Here is a 25,982-nt window from a genome sequence, read left to right on the forward strand (position 1 = left end):
CTACTCAATTCTGCTCTGCCCTATGTATCAGAATCGACTCAAAGGCAAATCTTTTACTCATCAAATGATCTACTGTGCATCATGAAAGACAATAACTGACTCTTCTCCTATTTGAGGAGTGGGGGAACCAATTCATTGTCGTTTACCCCTCAATGTAACAGCTCTTCCCACTGTCTCCCTAGCTTCTCAGTTTTAACTTGCCCATCTACCTGCTCCTTCTTCCTTCTGAACTTTGTTGGGCAAATGCAGCTCTTTTGGTTTTCTATGCTTGATTGTTCTCTGGAATACCTGGCCCCCTAATGTTACAATTTTAATCACGGAAAGGAAGAAGTCTAACATAGTAAAACATTATGGGTCTGTTTCACTTTAGGAGCTACACATTAACTCCTGGGGATAGGATTGGTTCCAGGCTCTAAGGCAGGCGTCCTCAGACTATGGCCTGTGGGCCACATGCAGCCCGCCGAGGGCATTTATCAGGCCCGCCGGGTGTTTCTGCCCTGTTTTGTTTTTTTACTTCAAAATAAGATGTGTGCAAAGGAATTTGTTCATAGTGTTTTTGTTTGTTTTAATGATAGTCCGGCCCTCCAATGGGTCTGAGGGACCATGAAGTGGCCCTGTTTAAAGTTTGAGGACCCCTGCTCTAAGGGTTTACATCTTGGTGTTTACACTAGTCTGTAGCAGATCAGTAAGTCTGTTCTTTTTTAGGATTGTGAATTTTGTTCCATGTTGTTTGCTCCTACTCTCCCAATCACAGCGGTCAGTAGTGCTACCTAGATACCATCCAGTGTATTTGATTTTCTTTACAAGTCTTGGTTCTTGATAAGAAGACCGATCAATAATTGTATATTGGATGGCTCTAAATTTTAAAAAGGAAAAAGACCTATACCAGAAGTCAGCAAAGTTTCACTCTAAAGATCCAAGTAGTAATTGTTTCGTCACCATTCAACTCTACCATCGTAGCACGAATGGAATGGGCAAGGCTGCGGTCCATCCAAGAAAGCTTCAGTTACACAATCAGACAAGAGCCACCGTTTGCTGGCTCCTGGCAGGCACCCCCTCCCCAATTTCACTCACGGAAAGTAAGGAGACTAACATGGCAAAACATGTATGACTTGTTTTGAGACTGCTTCCACCAGTATTAGTAATTTGTCCAGATACAGTCAACCTTCCATGGAGATCTCAAACCTGCTACCGCCATCCTCACAATTGCTCTGATGTTGGAAGCCAATGTTGTGATCATCAATGCACCTTGTGTCAAGGGCCTTCCTCTTTTCACTGCCCCTGTACTTTGCCAAGCATATCCTTCTCCAGGGACAGGTCTCTCCCGGCATGTACAAAGTAGGTGAGACCAAGTCTATCTTTTATTCTAAGGAGTGTTCTGGCTGTACTTCTTCCAAGACAGAGTTGTTTTGTTTTTTGGGCAGTCCACGATACTTCCAACATTTTTCACCAGCAATGTAATTCAAAAGCACTGACTCAGCTTGTCTTCTTTATTCAATGCCCAACTTTCATATGCGTATGAGGCCAACAGTAAATAGCAGGGCTTGGGTCAGGTGCACCTTAGTCCTCAATGAAAACAGCCTTGTGTTTGACACTTTAAAGAAGTCTTGTGCAGATTTACCTAATAAAATATTTAATTTGATCTTTTGGCTGCTGCTTCCATAAGTACTAATTGTCTGTGGATCCAAGCAAGGCAAAACCCTTGACAACTTGAATCTTTCTCCATTTATCATGATGTTTATCTATTAGGCCAGATGTGAAAATTTTGGTTTTCCTTACATTTAGCTATAATCCTCAATAGTAAAGGATGTGATCCTTGATCTTTATCAACAAGTGCTTCTCATTCTCATGTTCAACAAACGATGTTGTGTCATCTACTGTGGTTGGTAATAACCCTCCCTCTAATCTACACACCATATTCTGCTCAGCAGAGTGAAAAGTATGTTGAGAGGATGTAAACCTGATACATGCCTTTCCAGATTTTAAACCCTGCCGTATTCCCTTGTCCTATTGCACAGCAGCCCCTAGAGTCACATACAGGTGCCTCACGAGACAATTAAGGGTTCTAGAATTTTCACTCTTCTCTAAGCTAAGCAGGTCTTTATGATACAGTTGAATGCCTTTGTATAGTCCAAACACAAGCAATCATCTTTGTTACTCAGCCAAGATCAGATGTTAACAATGAATAATATTCCTTGTCTTGAATCTCACCTGCATCTCTAGCAGCTCCCTGTCAATGGACTCCTGCAACCTTTGTGGGATTTATCTTCAGCAATTCTGCTTGCATGTGTTATCAATACTGTTCTATAATGAGCACTCTCTTAGGTTAGCTTTCTTTAGTTGGGCACAAATATGGACCTCTTCCAGTGAGTTGGCCAAATGACTATATTTCAAATTTCTAGGCATAGAGAAGTGAATGCTTCTAGTGCTTTATCAGTTTGTTGAAATACTTTAATTGCTAGTCCATCAATTTCTGGAGCCTTGTTTTTGGCTAATGGCTTCAGTGTACCTTCAACTTCTTTCTCAGTATCATTGGGTATCATCTAGTTCTGTTACACTGACTGTCTTTCTGCCATCTTCTCTTGATGCTTTCTGCATCAGTCAATATTTTGCCCATAGAATCTTTTAATATTATAACTCAAGGCATGAAATTTTTTTAGTTCTTTTCAGCTTAAGATATATTAACTGTTTAAGATATATTAACTGTATTCTTCCTGTCAGTTTTCTAACTCTAGGTCTTTGCACATTTCATTATAATGTTTTACTTTGTTTTCGCAAGCTGCCCTTTGAATTTTGTTAGGTTCTTTGACTTCGTTTCTTTCATGTGCCTTAACTCCTTTCTGATTAAGAGCAAGTTTCAGAGTCTCTTCTGACATCCACTTTGATCTTTTCCTCCTTTCATGTCTTTTTAGTGAGCTTTTGCTTTCTTCATGCATGACGTGCTTTGATGCCATCCCACAGCTCATGAGGACTTCTACCGTTAGTGTTCAACGTGACAAATCTGTTCTTAAGACGGTCTCAAAATCCAAGTCGGATGGTCAAGCTCCTTTGGTTTCTGTGAACTTGCTTTAGTTTTCTTCAGCTTCCACATGACCTTACATATAAACAATCGATGGGATGTCCCACAGTCCGCGACTGGTCCCACTTGAGATGCTGATGGCGAGCTTCTTCGTTATCTCTTCCCATAGATGGTCAGCTTCATTTCTCTGCATCCTTCTGGAGAAGTCTACATGTATAGCTTACCTATTGTGTTGTTGAGAAAAAGATAAATGCAATGAAGACACTGGCCTCACAAAATTCTATCATGCAATCTCCAGCTTCATCTCTAGCACCATGGCCATACTTTCAAACTACTGTTCGTTCTTATTTCCTTTTTTTTTTTTTTTTGCATTCCAAGCACCAATAATTATCCATGCATCTTGGTTGCATGTTTGATCGATTTCATACTGAAAATATTGGCAGAATTCTTCAATTTCTTCCTCACTAGCTTTAGTGGTTGATGCATAAAGTTGAGTAACAGTTGTATTGACTAGATTTCCTTAATGGGGATAGACACCCTGTCACAGCACTGTACTTCTAGATCTCAAAACGTCATTTTAACTCTGACTGCAACACAAGTCCTCTTGAGTGTGCCATTCCCAGCACAGCAAACGAGATTTTCTGATTGAAAATAGACGACAGCGGACCATTTCAGCTCAATGAAGCCTAAAACGTCCATCTTTGTGTGTTGTATTTCCTTTCTTAACAACTTCCAATTTCCCCTAGATTCATATTTTGTACATTCCAAGTTTGAATTATTAATGAGGTTTGCAGCTCGATTTTCTTATTTTGTCATGCCCAGTCCCAAAGGGTTTACTCCTGCAGGCTTTACTATATCCATGTCATTCTGGTCAACTCTACTTTGAGAAGGCAGTTCTGACACTATCTCTGACAAGGCTCTGCTTCTAATCGTGAGCTTTTCGGTAGGTGACAATGTTTTGATGCTATCCATAGCTTTCCAGTGGCTAATTTCTCTTTAGTGGACAGCCTAGTTCTTCTTCAGTCTGTTCTAGTCTGGAATCTCCAAGGAAACTTCTTCATGTTGGATAACCTGCTGGCATCTGATATACCAGTGATATAATCTGGCATTACAGCAACACACAAGCCCCTACAGAACAATAAACTGACAAACTGTCACACAATAAAATAGTATGCTGCTATCATCATAGGGCTCCTTTTTCCAAGTTAAACTACTTTTAATAATATCTCATTTCAAATGCTCCTAAGTATATGTCAACAGTAAGCACTTAGACATCAAGCACTACCATGTGAATTCCACTCTTACTAGAGGACAGACATCAATACTGCAGGCATTTAAGCAAGTAATTTTTCAAATTATTTACTATACAGTATACTTATTCCTTACTCGTTGGAGAAGTTTGTCTCTGTAATGTTCTACTTGCTCCTGAAAGCTCTGGCCTGGTTTTTTAGGTCTTTTGCCAGATTCCAATTCATCTTGAAACTTCATAACTTTGAGCTGTAAAATAAGTATCGTCATCATTATAACAACAAAGAAAGTCACATTAAACCCTGCTTTAAAGCAAAAAACCCTTTCTTTAAGAATATGTGTGTAAAGTCGAAGAACCTAAATACAAAGCAGTACCTGATGAGAATCCTCAGTAAAACCATCAACAACAAAAAAACTCCTGTATTGGGCACCCACTTATTTGACATGAGAACTATGCAGAACTCAAGTGATTGTGTGTGAACCCACATGCTCTCTGTACAAATGTCTACAACAGTTCAAAAACCATGACCAGTCAAAATAAAGTTCTCCAAATTAGAAAGACAAGATTGCTAACAGCATGTTATTAGGGAGTTTTAAAAGCCAGAAAAAGGAAAGAAGATAAATAGCTTCATTAATTAAGGTAGCACTCTGACCCCAGCCCGCGTAGGATCAAGCACACGGCCGAAATCTGAAGGGTTCACTGTGCAGCAGTATTTTACATGCAGGGCTGTGAGGTTCTCAAGTTTCTTCTTTCAAAACTCCGAGTCTTTTCATTTCTGCTTATAAACAAATACTTTTATAAAAGATAGTGAGATTTCAGGGTGAGGGAGAAAAACCATAATTTCCCACTGTGTGAAGCCTCTCATGACCAAGCTGACCCTCTTCTATAGAGCATGTATTTGTAGAGAATCAGCTTAAGAATTAAGCATCAGAGAGTCAAACAATAAATCTGAATGTTACTTGAGGAAAGGACACATTTTTAACAGGAGCATCCTTTAAAATGAAATCCCTAGCTATAGTTTCTGCTGATACGGTCTGATGCGGGCCATTCAACTCAAGCAGCAACAGTTTCCTGGCACTCTGGATCAAGGAGTCAAGTTAGCATCTTCCCACACGACTGTTCAGTTTTCACTGGAGCCAGGGCAAATGGGATCTTTCTCAAACAACACAGAACACACTCTACCTGGCTTCCTGCCTTACTGCTCCGCTTCTTCAATCTCTTTCATAAGATTGATCATGGAAAAGGAGAGCACCAGGCTAATTAGTGCTTGCTCTCTGAAAAATTAGTGCTCTCTTGTACTGTAAGATCATATAGGTAAAATTTTTCTAAGTACCTTGAGAGGAATGTTAACATTTTAAAATGCTAATCCAGTGATTTTTGTTAATCCATGCTGGCACTCTGATAGGACACACATGCAATAGTGTTTATCATCGTGTGCTGTCACGCTGATTTCATTTCACGATGACCCCAGTGTGTAACAAAACTAGTCACTAATTTAGAATGTCATTCTTCATTTAATGACTCCTAAGTAGAAGAATTAGTATTCATCCTTTTCTAAATATACATTCCTATTTAGGGGCAGAAAAGATGTGGGAGGAAAAAGAAAACCTAATCCACTGCAATAAAAGTCATGAGTTCAAAATTGTCACCAAATGTGGAACTTTATCTTGCATGACCAAATCTCTCAGAATAAATAAAGGGGGGCAGATTATATAGACAAAGCCAATCTACATTTCATAATTAGAGTCCAGTCCCAGTAAGTTGTAAGAGGTAGGTAATTTGAGAGTAGAAGCAATTACTGAATATGATGTGCCGACATCAGCTTATGAAAGAACACATGCTTTATGGGAAGGTATACATAGGAGGTCATTATGAGCACGCATGTAATATACACACAGAACAAACACCATCAGGTTCATTACAATGAGCCAAGTAGACAACATAAAACTAAGTTAGTTGGTTTTCTTCTTTTAGTCCCTGGCCCCTCAAAAGTCATTTGAAAGTGAATGAACAGTCTGCTTTTGGATTTATTAAGGAATTATTTCAATTATCAAGAAAGTAATTTTTATGGAGCTCAGTCTTTGCTTTTCCTCCAACATTTCCATCAACTCAGTAAGATAGGCAGGAGCGCTGAGAGTTGAGGAAGCTTGAAAGGGGCTCAAAGATGAATGCGGTTCGCTGACAAAGGAGGTTAAGTAAAAAAGCACTGCTATAAACCATAGAAATCTTTGTTAAATCAAACAAAACTGTGAAGCTCCTTATCGTCAACATATCCTCCTCTCCATCTGGGACTGCATACTGCTGGTGGTGTTTCCAGCTCTCAAACCCTTCCTAGAATTCTGTACTCAATTTACATGCATCGAAATGGCAGTTGGGGAAGCAAAGATCTCAAATGTTCCTGGAGTTTGGGGAGCAAAAGTCTGAAAGGGTGAAATCTGGCCTACAGGATGGAATAGAGTAAGGTTTCCCAGTGAAATCCTCACATGACAGCCCTTGTTAAGCTAGAAGAACGAGTAGCTGCATGGCTGGAATGGAAGAGTCTCGGGCACAACTTTCCTGGTCTTTTCTCATCAGAGCAGCCCCCAATTTCTTAAAACTTTGTAATATGCTCCCGGCCATCCTACCAAGAAGAATCTGCCTCAAACTGCAGATCCCCTCAGAATCCAGTTGTGACTAGACCCTTTTTCGGGAAGGCACCATACAAGATGTGTTGGGATGCCAACCACAGGTCAACAATGTTGAAACCACTAGACACTCAGGAGAAAAAAAAGAGACAGCTTTCTACTCACATAAAGATTTACAGTCTTTGAAACCCACATGCAGTTCTACTCTGTCCTGTAGGATCACTGTGCCGTCATCAGTATGATGCCACTGTTCGTTTTTGTAACAAGAATAAGTGCATTACTGTGAAAACTTGTCTGTAGCCACCTAGTTACCTCAGAGACGTGTTTACATATGCTTTGTTTGGTAAACTCACCCATGCACAGACTGGGACCCTAGTTGCAATACGTTTTTACTGGTCCCAGTACAGACAGCATCCTGTTCCCTTACAAACTAAATAAAGATGTTGGTTTTGCTTTTCCTGAGACAAAATGACTATCAAAATATGATTGACAAGTATAAAACTTAAAGAAAAACTTTTTAAAAATCTAAGCCTAAATAACTGCAAATAAAATATGTGTTTTGGTTAATCCTTCAGCGTCTCACTAATCTGTTTTCCATTTTTTACAAGTATTTTAATGGACAGAAACATAGGTATTACAAACATGTTTCCACATCTCTGAGAAAAAGGTACTTTATGGTGTTTATTTGAGAAACAATTAACTTTTCAGTCACATTGTCAAGGGGTGATTCCAATGAATGTTTAATTACTATGACTATGCCTCAGGTTAAAAAAAATGACTTGCCCCGACACAACGGCTGGAGCCAAAGTGTGTGAACAAGTAAATGTGGTGAAGAAAGCTGATGGTGCCCGGCTATCAAAAGAGATAGTGACTGGGGTCTTAAAGGCTTGAAGATAAACAAGCGGCCATCTAGCTCAGAAGCAACAAAGTCCACATGGAAGAACACACCAGCCTGAGTGAGCGAGTGGTCCCAAAGGGATCAGTTACCAGGCATCAAAGAACAAAAAATCATATCATTGACTGCACACCTCCATGATAGGATCGCTGAAGACAAATGGGTGCATAAGCAAATGTGGTGAAGAAAACTGATGGTGCCCGGCTATCAAAAGAGATAGTGTCTGGGGTCTTAAAGGCTTGAAGGTGAACAAGCGGCCATCTAGCTCAGAAGCAAATAAGCCCACATGGAAGAAGCACACCGGCCAGTGCGATCACGAGGTGCCCAAGAGACCAGGTATAAGGCATCATGCAAAAAAAAAAAAAGATATAAGTGTGTGTATGTATGTGTATACATGTGTATATGTATATATGCATGTATATATATGTATATATATATCATATTAAATGAAGGGGGAAGTGCAGAGTGGAGACCCAAGGCCCAAGTGTTGACCAATGGAGATCCCCTCATAGAGGGGTTTAGGAGAGGAGATGGGTTAATTAGGGTGTGAGGTAGTATCGATGAAGAACACAGCTTTCCCCCGGATCCTGGATGCTTCCTCCCCCCAACTACCATGATCCGAATTCTACCTTGCAGGGCTGGATAGGACAGAGGCTGTACACTGGTGCATATGAGGGTTGGAGGTACAGGGAATCCAGGGTGGATGATACCTTCAGGACCAAGGGTGTGAGGGACGATGCTGGGAGAGTGGAGGGTGAGTGGGTTGGAAAGGGGGAACTGATTACAAGGATCCACATGTGACCTCTTCCCTGGGAGAGGGACAGCAGAGAAGGGGGGAAGGGAGACTCCGGATAGGGCAAGATATGACAAAACAACGATGTATAAATTACCAAGGGCATATGAGGGAGGGGGGAAGGGGGAGGGAGGAGGGGAAAAAAAAGAGGACCTGATGCAAGGGGCTTAAGTGGAGAGCAAATGCCTTGAGAATGATTGGGGCAGGGAATGTATGGATATGCTTTATACAATTGATGTATGTATATGTATGGATTGTGGTAAGAGTTGTATGAGTCCCTAATAAAATGTAAAAGAAGAAAAGAGAAAAAAATGATTAGGGCAAAGACTGTACAGATGTGCTTTATACAATTGATGTATGTATATATATGAACTGTGAAAAGAATTGTATGAGCCCCAATAAATTGTTAAAATTAAAAAAAAAAATGACTTGCCCTACTTATAGTTTATTCTGCCCGCATACAGTTAAAACAGAGTGCTTTCGCTACTAGCGTTAACAAGCTTTTGACGGGTTAATAGCTGAGGAAAGGTAAGAAAGCACTTGCACCAGCCCAAGAGTACCGCTATTGTTTCCGTATTGCTCTCCGTTACCGGGATGTTCTAACATCAGGGAGGGCTCCCATTGGAAACAGTTTCCCTCTATTTCTGAATAGCCTTTGGTGAACAAGTTCAATTAAGAGGAAAGGGGGCAGGAGCTTGCTTGAGATAGTTTGGGCTCTATTAGTCCTCCAGCCCTGTTCTTTATACCAGGCCTCATCTCACTCTCCAACCACAAAGGAAAATGGTATTTTAAATAAGCCTGTATTTTACTGCATTTACAAAACTAGAATGTGCCAGAAAGTAATTTTACCTTCTCCTAGGACAGATCCAAACCTCCAATGTCTCACTCAGCAGCCAAGCCAGTCAACTGTGTTCAACACTCAGGGGCTGGCTCCACTGATCATACTGAATATTTACAGACAATCCATTCATTAGAACCAGTTTTACTACTTCAAAATAGACTTATGCAGTCTCAACTTTCATTAGTGACATACTCGAGAATCTCTAATGTGCGTGGAGTGACTCCAATGAACAGAAAACAGACAAGGTCCTTTTTCCATATGGAAATCACAGCATTACAGGTAAAGCAGATGGTACCTTCAAACATATGTGAGCGAGCGAGTGTCTCCATTACATAACACATGTAAAATAACAGATGAACTAGGAGACTTTCAAGGAAGGGATGCTTGAGAATGAAAGGCCTGCAGTGTGAGTCAGACTTCACACTCACTAGCCATGAAGGTTTTCAGGCACTGGTAAAGAAGTTCCTGGTAGTGTGAGCGGTTGAACACACGACTACGAACTAAAATGCTGGCAGTCAGCACCCACCCAGAAGGATCTCAGAAGACAAGTTTGGGAGGCAGTCTGCTTCCTATAGGTCATAGCCTTGGAAACCCCAAGGAACTTATCTACTCTGCAAGCAAGATGGAACGGTCACAAGTTGGAATCGACTGACAGCAACTAACAAAAGGCAGAGGGAGGGAATGGCATATGCAGGAAGGTAAGATGCCAAACAGGAGCCAGAATTGGTGGTGGAAATGAAAGACGTCCAGGAATGCAAGTGAAATGTCACTGCAATACTAACCTCAATTTCCCGGAGTTTAGCTCGCTTTTCCTCGCTCATTTCAGAGTACTTAGAGAACTTAGACTCTGTCATTTCTTCTTTAATGGGATTTAAGTACAAATGATGCTCTTCAGATTTGGAACTTTGAGTATCATCTTCATCTTCACTTTCCTCTTCTTGGCTTTGGGAATAAGCACAACATATTTGATGTCAAGGCAGCAAAAAGAAGTGCTAAGGTCTTATATTCTAGATACTTTACTTTTCATGGCCGTAATGTGAGACCGAAGAAGATGAGCACTTATTTTACAAGATATTTTATCAAATCTTACTTTTTGAGTAACTTTGCAAGACTTCTTAGGAGAGCAAACGTTCTGAGAATGATGAGAGCAACGAATGTACAAATTGCTTTATACAATGGATGTATGTACGGATTGTGGTAAGAGTTGTATGAGCCCCTAATAAAATTATTTTTAAAATTAAAAAAGCCTTGTTTGCCCTGCAAAAAAAAAAAGGCTGAGCTTCTATACAGTGATTTCATAAAGGCTAAATTTAAGAAGCCAAATAATGGCCATCCCTTCAGCAGAGCCTATCAGCTAGGAAAGACTTTCCTTTGGATCACAGATTACTATGACGTGATCAATGCCACATATAAAACACTTATCTGATTAGTATTTAAGTCTAGAATAAAGCAGGGATAGAAACGATAAACATTTGCACTACTAGTATTTGTGTTGCTCTGACTATAAATTTTTATTAGTTCTAGGTCAGGCAAAAAGAAAATAAAAAGCATAGTGGCTGCCATGGAAGTCCCTTGGAATCCAAGAGGAAAATATTCCCTTGTGCTTCAGAAACACTGTACTGGAAACAGAAAAGCAGGCAGGCAGCTATGTATCCAAGCTCAGACGAGTTATTACAGCATTAACAAAATGGTCTTAAAGTGCAAAGAATGAGGATATGCTGGGACTGAACTGTGTGTGCCTATTTGGTGTTGGCAAATAAGCCTGGGCAAAGTGAAAGATATCCATGAGCAAATATGCTTACACATGTTTGTGTATGCTAGACAAAATTACTTCCTAACAATACAAATCATAACACTAGCATTACTGGCAAATACAAAAAAGCATACCCCCTTTTCTTTAATATATTTGGTTAATAAATACATCTGACCCTATGAATTCCTTTAGTAGACATTTAAGATTACTCATATTACTATAAAGTATTTCCACATAACCAAATTCTTTCAAAACAGCAATCAGTGTTAAAAAAAATAGGGTAAATACATATTCTGGAAGTAAGTTTTAAGCTAGGCAGATAAAACAAGGTGCTAGAAACAGAGTAAGATAGAACTAGAGAAGACTAAGCTACTAGATTTTGAATTTCTCATAAAGATGTCCTTTCAAGAACATTATTAAAATGCTTTTACAAACTTCATACTCAGAGGCTCACAATCATTTATACCACATATAGTTACAAGTCAATACCACACTTTGGTGGGGAAGAAAATCATCCACACCAACCTTGAAAAGAATAATGAAAACACTGTCCTTTATAAATTAAGTTTTTTAAATTACTATATCTCACTCATCTGTCAGAAATTTCCTAAATGTAGTTTTTTAGTTAAATGTTAAAAACACATTTCTTCCTGGTTCATAAAATTCTTCAAGTGTTTAAGATACTTTTAAGGGGCTAAAGTATGTATACAAAGAGAGCTTCAAAAAGTTGGGGTGGGGAAATTAAAAGCTGGATAAAATTTTCCCAAGAACTTTCAAAGCTCCCTCATACATATTTATGTGTTTTTGTAAATAAGGACATTTACAGAGTTATTCTGGAATAAGGACCTGAAGTCATTAATTAAACTGTTATCTATACGATGAAAACTACTTAACTAGTTCCAGCCGTTTGTATTTCCATTTTTTTAAAAACTTCAAATACACCCCTAATTCTTATACATTTATTTGAATGACTTTCAATCAGAGATAAATCTGAGAGCACATAATTATATGGATTGACATGAAACATACCTACTAACAAATGAGTGGAAACTACCAATAGTCTTTTCAATATGTAATTTGTTTCAGTTATTCATATTTACATTTGCATAGAATAAATCTACAAAGCTAAGCGTCCAAGATCAGATGGGTTTTTTAAAATGCTTTAAATAAGTGGTATTTTAATAATTAGAAATATATCAGGAAGCTTCAAAAAGTTCAATTTAAAAAAAAACAGAATTAGAAGACTAGAACTTTTCCAAGAGCCTCTTGAAGCGTCCTTGTATTTTATGGTCCCTATTACAATTCTTCAAGGCTTATTAAGCAATCCGCTCAGGCTTTACCTAGTTAACAATTCTAAAAACAAATTGCCTCACAGTTGCTTCTTGAAAGAAATGGAAATTCAAAGCTCCAAAACCATACAGGTTCATTCCAGAGAAACGTTAGTACTTTGGACATTTTGTCCACAGTGTTAGTGGTGCTTTAAAAAAAAAAAATCAGTTTGCCAGGGATGCAAAAATCTTGTCAGTGTAACAAGCCACTCTGTATAAAAGGCATTTTAGATCTAGCCACTAGAGTAGTAGTGGGGCATAAGAAAATTCTAAACATCAGTATGTTCTAAGTGAGGTATTTTGCCTTTATTTTACATGATATCTCTACATGAGTGGCAAATTCAGCGATACAATTTCATTCCAAACAAAACTTCAAGGGAGCACAGGACTTGTATGTTAATTTACATAAACACAGCAGTGGCTTTATTTTTCTAGTATCATCATTACTGAATTACGTGGAGCTTTTTCTTTTTTTCCCCTTTTTCTTTCGTTCCGTCTGGGCCACTTCTTTTCAGCACCATTACCTATCCATGTTTAAAGTTCAAATTCCTTCTTTTAACAAATCAACTTTATGTTGATATAGTTTCTCTAGAGTTCTTAAATATTAAAGGTTATTTCTGGTGACTATGCCTCACTCCTCACTATATCAATGCACTGATTATCCCATGTCAAATATTCAAATACCTTTATACTCAACATTAATCATAAAATAAAATTTGTTCAAGAAAATGTTGCAAAGTCAACTAAATATTGAAAGTTCTACAACGGAAATTTATAAGTAATGTTTTCCACCCTTCCTTTCCCCTAATTATATAATAATAAAAGTAATTCTAAATTGGTGACAGATGTTAATGACAAGCTCGTGGACCTAAAATTTTGAGGGGGGATGAAACCCACCACCACCACCACCACCATTGGGGGAGGGGAGGGAGGCGCAAGGAGGGAGAAAAGGATGGGACATTCCTTTAAAGCAAATTGAAATGACCTGTTCCCAATTCCTAAACAGTCTCAGAGAAGCCACATCTACATTTTACAAACTTGCTAATCACTGCTAACTTGTTCCAATCAAACCAACACCTCTGGAAAGACATGTTTGTTGTCAGGTTTTCCTCATCCGGGCACACAGGAGCTCCACAAACCATGCATCAACACATTTCCTCAACACTGTGAATGCTGGTGATGACCACTCTTCTAAAATCCACAAAAATACCCACACTGCACAGGGATGAAATTCAGACATTTCACTTTGTTCATTCTTTCATTTGAAAATAAAAGAAAACCGGTAGGTATCTACATCTCTGGAGATAAAGAGAAATGGGTTTTGTGCTCTTGACACCATCTCCTTTCCATTTGAAAAACTAACTGACTTTGCAAGGATTTTCCTAGTGTCAGTACTTATTACAAACTACCAATATCCCAGAAAAAAAATTAAATAAAAAAAACCAAAAACAAAACTACCAATACAAACTTGCAAGAAAATATAGAAACAGAAATTCCTGAAATCACTCAGTGCTAAATGCAAAAACAATTTTTGGAGAATTATAATAAAGCAAAACTATAATTTCTCTCAGTGCTAAATGCAAAAACAATTTTTGGAGAATTATAATAAAGCAAAACTATAATTTCTCTACACCGAGTTCAAACCTTCAAGAAGAGTCCAAGGCTGTCTGCACCTGTGAAGAGTTCCTCTCAGAAACCTGTTCTACGCTCTCTATAAGGCCACTAGGAGTCAGCACCAACTTGAGAGCAGGGGATTTTTCTCTTATTATTAATTCATCCACCAAGACTTTTACATATAAATAATGGAAGAGTCTTAATACAATTATTTTTCTTAGTAATATACACTCCAAAAGAAAACGAGCAAAATCTTCCCACATCTTAAAAATCACCTTCATAGTGTTCAAAACAATATTTGATGACAGAGATTTGAAACACTTGCAGTTAATCAATTGGAAACTACAGAGTGAGAACGCATACCCTAGCACAGTGGTTCTTAACCTTCCTAATGCCGAGACCCTTTAATACAGTTCCTCATGTTATGGTGATTCCCCCACCCCCACACACATTAAATTATTTTCAATGCTACTTCATAACTGTGATTTTGCTACTGTTACGACTTGGGCGACCCCTGTGAAAGGGTCGTTTGACCCCCAAAGGAGTCACAAATCACAGGTTGAGAACCCCTGCCCTAGGATTTAAAATAAACTCAAAAGTAAGGTGAAATCAGGTGCACCAAGACTAGCAACCAAGAGCTCTTTATTCACTGAGAAAATAATGGGGAACTAAAACTGATCCTCTTACAAGGTTTTATAAAGAGTGAAGTTTTCCACTTCACAATTATTTCACCCATACCCCTTAATGAGAGTTTATGTAAACAAAGAGTTAAGTACATTGAAGCCTAGATTCTTACTTTTGATTTTCTTCTTCTTCTGATTCTTCATGCTGGTCAAATAACTCCCACTTAGAAGTTGTTACAGCTGAATGAAAGGGAAAAAGGGATGTAATTCCATAAGCTAAATTAGCATTTTTATAATAGCATAGAAGCAGCTGCTTCAAAGTGAATGTTTATATTATAGGTTTATCTACATATATCTTTCTTTCATTAGATATTTCTGTCTGCTATAAAAATCTACTTTTTTCACACCTATACTATTATTCAAATGCCATAAAGTGCCAAATAAAATTATCTTCCTCGCTTCTGTGCTAGCTGAAAAGTTTTATGTAATTGCAAGCTCTATAAACATTAACAATTATAGGTTATAAACATAGGATACTTGCCCAAATAAGCAAGCTATCTGAGGTGGTGACGTATGCTTGATCTAGTAAGTCAGACACATGAGAGTCAAAGCTTGGCTACCCTAAAAATAACCTCTAAGTAGATTTCCAAATAGGTATGTACTTCTCTAGAGTACAGTTTAGACCAAAATGCCTTATGGTTTCTAGCAATTTCCGCTTACTCATGTAAACAACCAAACTGAAAGCTGTAAAAAAATTATAACAGGTTCTGGGAGATGGACATATCTGATCAGAGCACACGGGAGCAGAGGAAGGGGGAGGAGAGAGTGGAGCACAACCTGGCCAACCAGGCCATGAGGATGGTGTTCCTGACTAGAGCAGCCAGTCCACAGAGAGAACATGGCTAGCCCCACTATGAAACATGATGCCCCTAAGTTACCAACAGTGATACAGGGGACAGCACCGGAGACACAGTGTACGAACTGCACCTGACCTGATCCCACCACACCGAGGCAAAGCACTGGGGGAGTGCAGCGGAACAGCAAGGGAATGGAGTGGCAAGGTCCCCAGGGAATGCTGAAAGTGGACTTTGGGGCCAGGGCGTGGTGCCCCAACAGACTGGACTGGAAAACGCTCCTAAGGGCCAACAAATGATCCTTGAACTGACTGCAAACTCTTCTTTCTTGATATGTTTGTTTTGTTCTTTGTCAGTGGTTTGTTGTTGTTGTTTTGTTTTCTGGTTGTATACTGTTGCTTTGTTTTCCTCTGTCTAGTTTTCGTGCATGTTAGTGACTCCACAGGTCTGTCTGAATAGGAAAGGCTGGATGAACTATCTGGAGGAAAAACAACGGGACCGACAGTTCTGGGGGGACTTGGGGTGGGGGGGTAGGGGGGGTAAGGAAGTGGTGTTAACAAACCCAGGGACAAGGGAAAAACATAGGACCCCAAATGGAAGAGAAGGGGGAGTGGCAGGCCTGGTGGGAAATGATCAAGGGTAAGGTTGCTTAGAGAAGAGGTATACTCTAGCCCAGGTGGCGATGAAGCATGGTAGTAGGGCAGGAGGAAAGTCAAGGGAGATGGAGGAAAGAGCTAGGAGTCAAAGGGCATTCATGGAGGTCTAGACAAAGACATGTACATGCAAATATATATAGGAGGATGGGGAAATAGATCTATGTGTCTATATTTATAGGTCAAGTATTAAGGTGGCGGAAGGACCTTGGGCCTCTACTCAAACACTCCCTCAATGCATGAATACCTTCTTTCATTAAATTGGAACTCTATGATGCTCACTCTCCCGACACAACGGCTGGAGCCAAAGTGGGTGAACAAGTAAATGTGGTGAAGAAAGCTGATGGTGCCCGGCTATCAAAAGAGATAGTGACTGGGGTCTTAAAGGCTTGAAGATAAACAAGCGGCCATCTAGCTCAGAAGCAACAAAGTCCACATGGAAGAACACACCAGCCCGTGTGATCGAGTGCTCCCAAAGGGATCAGTTACAAGGCATCAAAGAACAAAAAATCATATCATTGACTGCACACCTCCATGATAGGATCGCTGAAGACAAGCGGCCATCTAGCTCAGAAGCAAATAAGCCCACATGGAAGAAGCACACCGGCCAGTGCGATCACGAGGTGCCCAAGGGACCAGGTATAAGGCATCATGCAAAAAAAAAAAAAAAGATATAAGTGTGTGTATGTATGTGTATATATATATATCATATTAAATGAAGGGGGAAGTGCAGAGTGGAGACCCAAGGCCCAAGTGTCGACCAATGGAAATCCCCTCATACAGGGGTTTAGGAGAGGAGATGGGTTAATTAGGGTGTGAGGTAGTATCGATGAAGAACACAGCTTTCCCCCAGATCTTGGATGCTTCCTCCCCCCAACTACCATGATCCGAATTCTACCTTGCAGGCCTGGATAGGACAGAGGCTGTACACTGGTGCATATGAGGGTTGGAGGTACAGGGAATCCAGGGTGGATGATACCTTCAGGACCAAGAGTGTGAGGGACGATGCTGGGAGAGTGGAGGGTGAGTGGGTTGGAAAGGGGGAACTGATTACAAGGATCCACATGTGACCTCTTCCCTGGGAGAGGGACAGCAGAGAAGGGGGGAAGGGAGACTCCGGATAGGGCAAGATATGACAAAATAACGATGTATAAATTACCAAGGGCATATGAGGGAGGGGGGAATGGGGAGGGAGGGGGGAATGGGGAGGGAGGGCGGGGGAAAAAGAGGACCTGATGCAAGGGGCTGAAGTGGAGAGCAAATGCCTTGAGAATGATTGGGGCAGGGAATGTATGGATGTGCTTTATACAATTGATGTATGTATATGTATGGATTGTGGTAAGAGTTGTATGAGTCTCTAATAAAATGTAAAAGAAGAAAAGAGAAAAAAATGATTAGGGCAAAGACTGTACAGATGTGCTTTATACAACTGATGTATGTATATGTATGAACTGTAAAAAGAATTGTATGAACCCCAATAAATTGTTAAAATAAATTAATTAATTAATTAATTTTAAAAATGCGGTGAAGAAAGTTGATGGTGCCAGGCTATCAAAAGAGATAGTGTCTGGGGTCTTAAAGGCTTAAAGATAAACAAGCGGCCATCGAGCTCAGAAGCAACAAAGCCCACATGGAAGAACACACCAACCTGTGTGATCACAAGGTCCCGAACAGATCAGTTATCAGGCATCAAAGAACAAAAAATCATATAATTGGCTGCACACCTCCATGATACGATCGCCAAAGACAATCGGGTGCATAAGCAAATGTGGCGAAGAAAGCTGATGGTGCCCGGCTATCAAAAGAGGTAGTGTCTGGGGTCTTAAAGGCTTGAAGATGAACAAGCGGCCATCTAGCTCAGAAGCAACAAAGCCCACATGGAAGAAGCACACCAGCCTGTGCCATCACGAGGTGCTAAAGAGACCAGGTTTAAGACATCATGCAAAAAAATATATGTGTGTGTATATATATATACATACATACATATATATATGTATACACATACACACACACCATAGTGAATGAAGGGGAAAGTGCAGAGTGGAGACCCAAAGCCCATTTGTCGGCCACTGGAGATCCCCTCACACAGGGGTTTAGGAGAGGAGATGGGTCAGTCAGGATGCGATGTATTTCCGATGAAGAACACAGCTTTCCCCCAGATCCTGTATGCTTCCTCCCCCCAACTACCATGATCCGAATTCTACCTTGCAGGACTGGATAGGGCAGAGGTTGTACACTGGTACATATGAGGGCTGGAGGCACAGGGAATCCAGGGTGGATGATACCTTCAGGACCAGAGGTGTGAGGGGCGATGCTGGGAGAGTAGAGGGTGAGTGGGTTGGAAAGGGGGAACCCATTACAAGAATCCACACGTGACCTCCTCCCTGGGAGATGGACGGCAGAGAAGGGGGGGGGGGCGAGGGAGAGTCCCGATAAGGCAAGATATGACAAAATAACAATGTATAAATTACCAAGGGCTCATGAGGGAGGGGGGAGCGGGGAGGGAGGGGAAATAAAAAAGAGGACCTGATTCAAAGGGCCTAAGTTGAGAGCAAATGCTTTGAAATTGATTAGGGCAAAGAATGTACAGATGTGCTTTATACAATTGATGTATGTATACGTATGGATTGTGATAAAAGTTGTATGCGCCCCTAATAAAATGAAAAATAAAGAAAAAAAATTAAAACAGCCAGAATAAAGTTTAGTCACCAGATACAAAATATAACAAATCAAGTTCTTAAAGGTTCAAACATGTTATAAAATATGGGAGGGAAACACAAAAAAATCAGTTCAATCATTATTTACAGACAACATGATTTTGTACATTGAAAATCCCCAAATCTCCCCAACAGGATTAGAGAGCGATAGAGGAATATGGAAGAGATGAAAGATCAAAAACAGAGTCTGTTGGTTTACTATATATACCATGAAAAACTGAAAGAACTAGGAATATATTTAACCAAAAAAAAAAAAAAGACTTAAACAAGGAAAACTACAAGACCCTACTACAGAAAACCAGAAGGTACCTCCACAAATGAAAGAACAACCTATGCTCCTGGATTAGAAGATTCAATACAGTAAAAATGTCAATCTTAACCAAGGCACTTTATAAGTTTAATGCTATCCCGATTCAAATACCAACAGCCTTCTTCAAAGAATTGAAAAAACTATCAATTTCATATGGAGAGGGAAAAAGCCCAAAATTAGCAGAGAACTCCTTAAGAAGAATGGCAAAGTCAGAGGGCTCACTTTTACCTGACTTTAACAACCTACTACACAGCCACAGTGGTCACAACAGCGTGCTACTGGCAAAATGACTGCTACTCAGACCAATGGAAAAACAACAGAAAACACAGAAATAAAACTATCAGCATACATACAACTGATCTTCAACAAGGGCCCCAAAAGCATCAAATGGGAGATGGATGCCCTCTTTCACAAGTGGTGCAGGAAACAATGGATATCCACATGTAGAAAAGTGAAACATGTTTACCTCACCCCATGCACAAGAACAAATTCAAGGTGGATCACAGAACTAGAAGTAAACCCCCAAACTATCAGGACCATCAATGAAGGAATCGGGACAAACCTAAAAACCTTGGCCATAGGTTAACTGCAATAGGGAAGGGTACACACTGGTGAACCTGCAATCAACAAGTGGGGTTTACTAAGGATAAAACAACTGTGTGCTTCGAAAGACTTCACCAAGAGGCAACCCAGACTAGGGGAGGATTTTTAGCAGTAACAGAACAAAGGTTTGATTACTAAAATCTACCATACCCTCCCGGCCTGCAAAAAGAGGAAACCATTCATCCTCTGAGAAAGTGGGCAAAGGAACTGAAAAGTTTCACTAGGGAGGACACCGGTGTGGCCAATAACCATGAGAAAATGCTCCCAATCATTAGCCATTAGAGAAATGAAAATTAAAACAACCATGAGATACCATCTAACACCCTTGAGGTGAGCCCAAAGGAGAAAATCAGAGAACAACAAATGTTGGGTGGGATGTGGCGAGACAGAAACTCTCCTCCACTGCTGGTGGTTGCGTAGACATGTAGAGACTCTGTGGAAAGCCATCTGGTGATATTTAAAGAAAATGGCAAGTTGTCTACCTTATAACCCAGCTATCCTTATATAGGACATACACCCAGAAGAGTTAAGAAGTAAAATACAACCAGTTGTCTGCACTCCAATGTTTATTGCGGCACAATTCACAATCGCAAAGAGTTGGAAACAAATTCCCGTCAATAGACAAGTAGATTAGTAAATCCTGACACATACACACAATGGAATACTATGTCACTAAAAAGCACTGACGATCACATGAAACAACTCGTTTCATGGTGAGAGTTGGGAGGAAATTATGCTAAGCAAAGTCTACCAATCAATCACAAAAGGACAAGTACAACATGAGTCCTCTGAGATAAATATAATCAGCACAGTGGATATAGAAGAAAAGCCACTTATTTCACAATATATGGCTTGAGATACAGGCAGTCAGGTGGAGGTCAGACTAAACTCAAGGAGGCACACATTAATCCAACACAAAGAAGAGGAAAGGGGGTGAAGGGGGAGGGAGAAAAGGGTGTGCACATCAAAGTGAGATGATGGCATGAGGAGCAGAGCACTAACCCACCCAGGAGGAGAGTACTGGTTATGTCTCCACAGAATTGGCAGCGTGCATACAGACCACACCACAGCGCACCAAACCATGAGGGCAATGTAACCACGTGGAGGAAGAAATGAAAAGACTGGGCTACAGGGCTGGTCCCAACCAGAGTCAAACTGACCCCCTCCTTAAAAGCATGTGCAACAGAGAGCAATACTAAGCCTACAGGTTGGGGAGGGGCCGACATACCACACTCAAAGGGAAGCAAACCATGAAGGAAAAAGAGAAAAGAACAGTTAGTCTAGCTCCCACAGTGGCACACCAAACCAGGAGGACGTCCCTGCACAGAGCTGCTAAGGCACAGAAAGGGTGTAGGGCAAACAAGAGCTCATGTCATGTTATTCCCTTACTGGAGCCTACTGCAACAGAGGACAATACTGGGACACATGGTGGGGAGGTAGTATGGTCTAAACTCCCCCCCCCCCCAACACACACACACCCAAGCAGGGAAAACCAAGAAGGGAGCATAACAGATCGGCAACTGGAGCAAAGCAAAGCTACAACACCCCTACAGAGGCCCCCAAATAGACTTCCGGCTAGGAGGGGCAGCTCCTGGAACTCCCCCAGGACCAGTGGGGAGGTATCATAAAGATCAGCGGACAGACCTGGAATTATATGATTTGTCTCTTGTCTTTTTTTCCTGTCTTTTTTCAATCTTTTGTTTTCTTTTTGTCTGGTCTATGCCACTGCTGGTTTGCCTAATTATATAAGACAGGCATAGAAGCAAGCTTGAGGAGAAAGCAACGGGTCAGACAGTCCCAGAGGGATTTGGAGGAGAAGGTGGCAGGGGAAGGGTGCAGTGAGCAAACACCACAGACAGGTGAACAACTAGAGAATTAAAATCAACAAAGAGGATGGCGAGATCCTGCAGGTGTTGGAGCTACAGCAATCTAGCTGAGAGGAAGTACTAAGAGGCAGAAGAAGGGTGAGCATGATAGTGGGGCAGGAGGAAAGGAAAAGTAAACAGAGGAAAGAGCTAGGAAGCAAAGCTATGGATAGAGGTATACGCATAGGTATGTACATATGTAAATACATTAATGCATAAAAGAGGTATTGGCCTACTTACATATAATTATATGGCAATATACTGAAGCAGTAGACAGTCTTCGGGCCTCTGCTCATACCCTCAATACAAAAACACTTTTTTCTAACAAACTAGTATTCTTTGATGCTCACTCTCCCAGCACAATTGCTGAAGAAAAAAATGAGTGCATAAGCAAATGTGCTGACAAAAACATATGGTGTCCTGCTATCAAGAGATAGCGTCTGGGGTCTTAAAGACTTGATGTTAAACAAACGGCCATTCGGCAGAGAAGCAACAAGCCGGCATGGAAGAAGCACGCCAGCCAGTGCGATCATGAAGAGTCATTGGGACCAGGTAACAGGCATCAGAAGACTCATAACAAACAAAAAAAACATATCATTGAGAACGAGGGTGGTTGGAGCAGAGTTCTAAGTCCATCTGTAAACAATGGAACATCCCTCCAGAGGGGCCACAGGGAAGGAATGAGTCAACCAGGGAGCAGTAAAACACCAATGAAACACACAATATTCCTGTTTCCTTGAGGCTTCCCCACCCCCCACCATCATGGTCCCAGTGCTGCCTCTCACTTCAAATTAGACTGGAGCATGTACATACACAGATACAGACAAGAGATCAGAGCTCACTACACATGGAATCCAGGAACAGGAATGGGAATAGCCATACCAGAAGGGGCAACGAGGAGGGGAGAAAAAGGGAACCAATTCCAATGATCGACACATAACCACACATAACCAGCCCTCCAGGTGAAAGAACAACAGAAACCATAGGGGCAGGGAGATAGTGGTCAGTGTGAGATATGAAAATAATAATAATTTATAATTTTATCATGAGGTCACGAGGGGGATGAGATGAGATGAGAGGGAAAAAAGTAGAGCTGATACCAGAGTCAAGAATGTCGAGGAAAAAATGGGAACATATGTACAAATATGCTTGATACAAGTGACTATGGATTGTACTGAGCTGTAAACACGCCAATTAAATTAAAAAGCACCCCCAATTTAATTTAAAATTAATTTAATTTATTCTTAAGTATTTGATTCTGAATCTCATTATTCATTTTACTTTTACACTCACCCTGTGCTTCCAATTCCGATTCATCAACAGCTTCCCACTTGGATGGGGCAACTTTAAATATAGGCTCATTTTTCTTTGAATCTTCAGTCACGTCCACTATTGGGGAAAGGTGCAACATTAACTTTGACTATTAGAGGTTGACCCAAAGCAATGGGTTCTCTAGTATCAGTGATAATTACTTAAAAGTAATGTAAAATAAGGCCATGCATGGACTAATAATGAAAATATAAAGAAAAAGTATGACTAATTCAATTCTATGCATCTTAAATCCAATTTCAAGATTTTATCGACTCAGAAAATATAGATTATTAATATTCTAAACACTGGATATGTTGAGAAAGTTAAACTATTTTAAGCTTATACTGCCCACTATTTTAATACATAATTCAAATGTACATAAGATTGTATATACTTATTTCCAAATATCATTTCAGGCAGTTAGTAAAACTGAGTTACCTAGAAAATAATTAAAAAAAACAGAACTGATAAAACCAGGCCCTGGAATAGTAAATTTAACTAACCATAATATTTAGCTCATAGTATCCTGATAATTAAGCAACAAAAAAAAAAAAAGAGAGAGAGAGAAACTTGTAAGTAAATGAGGCAACTACCCCAACACAAAAAAATTATCAAAAAGAAAAAAATTTTTCTTGGGACTTTCATACATAAGCATATTACTGGATAGTTGAAATATTAACAATAAAAGAAAAACCATCAGTGACTTGCTATCTTCTTAATCAGAAAGTATAACCTTCCATATCATCGTGTGTGGAGATTAAGTTCTGATAATCAAACTTAGTAAACAAACTTACTATTAGATATAATCAGTTTGAAACTTGAACTTACAAGGTACTCCATCAAGATCATCATCAAGAGTCTTTATAGGAACTCCATCAAGATCATCAATGGGTGTAGTATCAATAGGAATTCCATCCACATCTTCAAGAGGTGCACCATCTAGTTCTTCCTCAATGGGGGCACCATCTAGATCATCTGGTACATCCTACAGAAATGCACATTACGGTAACATTTTCCTCTGCTTGCTAAAGTCATATTGCTACAGTATTAATTTGTAATCCAACAGAAGCTGACCAATTGAATGAATGCCTACCATTATTCTCAAGAACAATGTGAAAACAAATATATTTTATCATCTACAGAGCCATAATTCATGCATTTATTTCATCAATTGTTTTACCCTGTGCTTACTGGTGCCAGATAACCTTAGAGGTACTGAAGATTCAATGAGCATACACTAGTTTGGTCCTTTTTGTCATCAAGACCTTAGTATAGTTTTACTTTTGTAGGAAGAGGCAAGCATATAACAGAAACTAAGATACTACTACAACCAACAGGCATATCATACTATGAAACAGGGTTCCCCTAGAAAGGTTAGAGAGGGTCCTGTGTTCTCAGCAAAAATCTGAAGGACCCCAGGTAAAAGGACGTTCCAGAATGAGGAATGAACATGTCAAAATGCTGATGCCAAGAGGGAGCATGGAACATTTCAGAAACTACTGTAAGGACAATGTGACTGGGACAGGAGTAAAAGAATACAGCCAAGGACACTGATCACCATATAAATGAACTCTACAACAAAAACAATGGAAGCGACTGACACATTTTGAGCAATAGGAACAAAATCAGACTTCACCCACAAAATAAAAATAGCATTTATTATAGTAAGAGTGGACTGGAAGTGAACAAAAGTAGAGACCGAGAGACCAATTATGAGGTTCTTGCATGAGTGACCAAAAGAATGATCGCGAACCTAGGGCGGCAGAAGCAGAGGTGGACAAGACTGATTCCCAAGTGTTTAGCAGTAGAATGGTAATGAAGAAAATCTACCATTGTGGTCCATCTTGTCATGCTTATAATTAACACAGCCAAAAAAGTGTTGTCAATTCAGACACATAGTGGCCTTGCAAAACAGGGTAGGATTGCACCATGGGATTTACAAGGCTGTCGTTTTCCTGATGGTCTGACACATCTTTCTCCTGCAAAGTAGCTGGTGGGTTGGAATGACCAACCTATCAGTTAGCAACCACCACCTCACCTCATTTTCTATTAAAATAAAAAAATCCCTCACTGCCATGAAGTGAATCCCAACTTACAGCGACTCTATCTGACAAGAGTAGAACTGCCTCTGCGGGTTTCCCACACTGTAACTCTTTTTGGGAGTAGAAGGCCTCGCCTTTCTTCTAAAATGCAGCTGATGGTTTCAGTTGCAACCCAATGCCACCTGCGCTCCATCTTTATTTATAGGACTTTCTTTACCAAAACAAAATTGGGATACACCTACGCACTATACATATATATAATGGCTCTTACTTCTTTTCCTGTTCTACTTGCTCTCTCTTACGGGGCCTTCACAAAGTTCATGAAAAAAATTCCATTACCTTCCCATTCCATTTTCACACCAACTTTATGAAGCCTTCTCTAGCAGCAACAAAAATTCACTCTTTAGTGGTAAGCAGGAAATATTTTTCATAAACAAGGATTACTCACATCTGTAACATACCACATCTCTAGTGTGTCCAACAAATAAATTTTTAAAAACAACCAAACACTGTATACCCACCTCCGTTTCCTTTTCTTCAATAATATTTACAAGCCCTAAGAAAATATTTTGCAGTTTGATCAAAAATGGTTCTGGATAAATAGCCCAATCTTCCCATGCTCTGAAGCAGGTCATTACCCTTTGCTAAGATATAAAAAAATAAACAAGAGACAAATTATTATTATAGGGCAGTATGTGTTAAACATAAGTTCATGAGAAATCCCATCATAATTTCTTCTATTTTAAATTGATATCCTTTATAACATTAGGTTAAAAATCACTACAACTTTTTAAAAATGTTACCTTCCAATTAAAAAAAAAGTGGTGATCATAAAAAATAAGTGTTTTATAAAATAAGTATATTTTAATAAACTAAAAGATAACAAAA

General features: G+C 39.8%; 1 protein-coding gene across 2 annotated transcripts in view; it reads right to left on the minus strand.

Annotated features, from left to right (window-relative positions):
* Nucleotides 1-25,982, minus strand: part of U2SURP (U2 snRNP associated SURP domain containing) — a 58,007-nt gene that overhangs the window by 5,684 nt on the left and 26,341 nt on the right. For both annotated transcript variants that reach the window (XM_075546798.1, XM_075546796.1), the window contains exons 20-25: nt 25,616-25,738; nt 23,881-24,037; nt 23,035-23,130; nt 14,913-14,979; nt 10,204-10,363; nt 4,406-4,516 (exon numbers count right to left, since the gene is read on the minus strand). In XM_075546798.1, coding sequence (XP_075402913.1) covers nt 4,406-4,516; nt 10,204-10,363; nt 14,913-14,979; nt 23,035-23,130; nt 23,881-24,037; nt 25,616-25,738 — 714 coding nt within the window. The remainder of the gene's footprint in view (nt 1-4,405; nt 4,517-10,203; nt 10,364-14,912; nt 14,980-23,034; nt 23,131-23,880; nt 24,038-25,615; nt 25,739-25,982) is intronic.

This window comes from Tenrec ecaudatus, chromosome 4, assembly GCF_050624435.1.
Source record: "Tenrec ecaudatus isolate mTenEca1 chromosome 4, mTenEca1.hap1, whole genome shotgun sequence".
In the NCBI taxonomy this organism is placed as follows: Eukaryota; Metazoa; Chordata; class Mammalia; order Afrosoricida; family Tenrecidae; genus Tenrec; species Tenrec ecaudatus.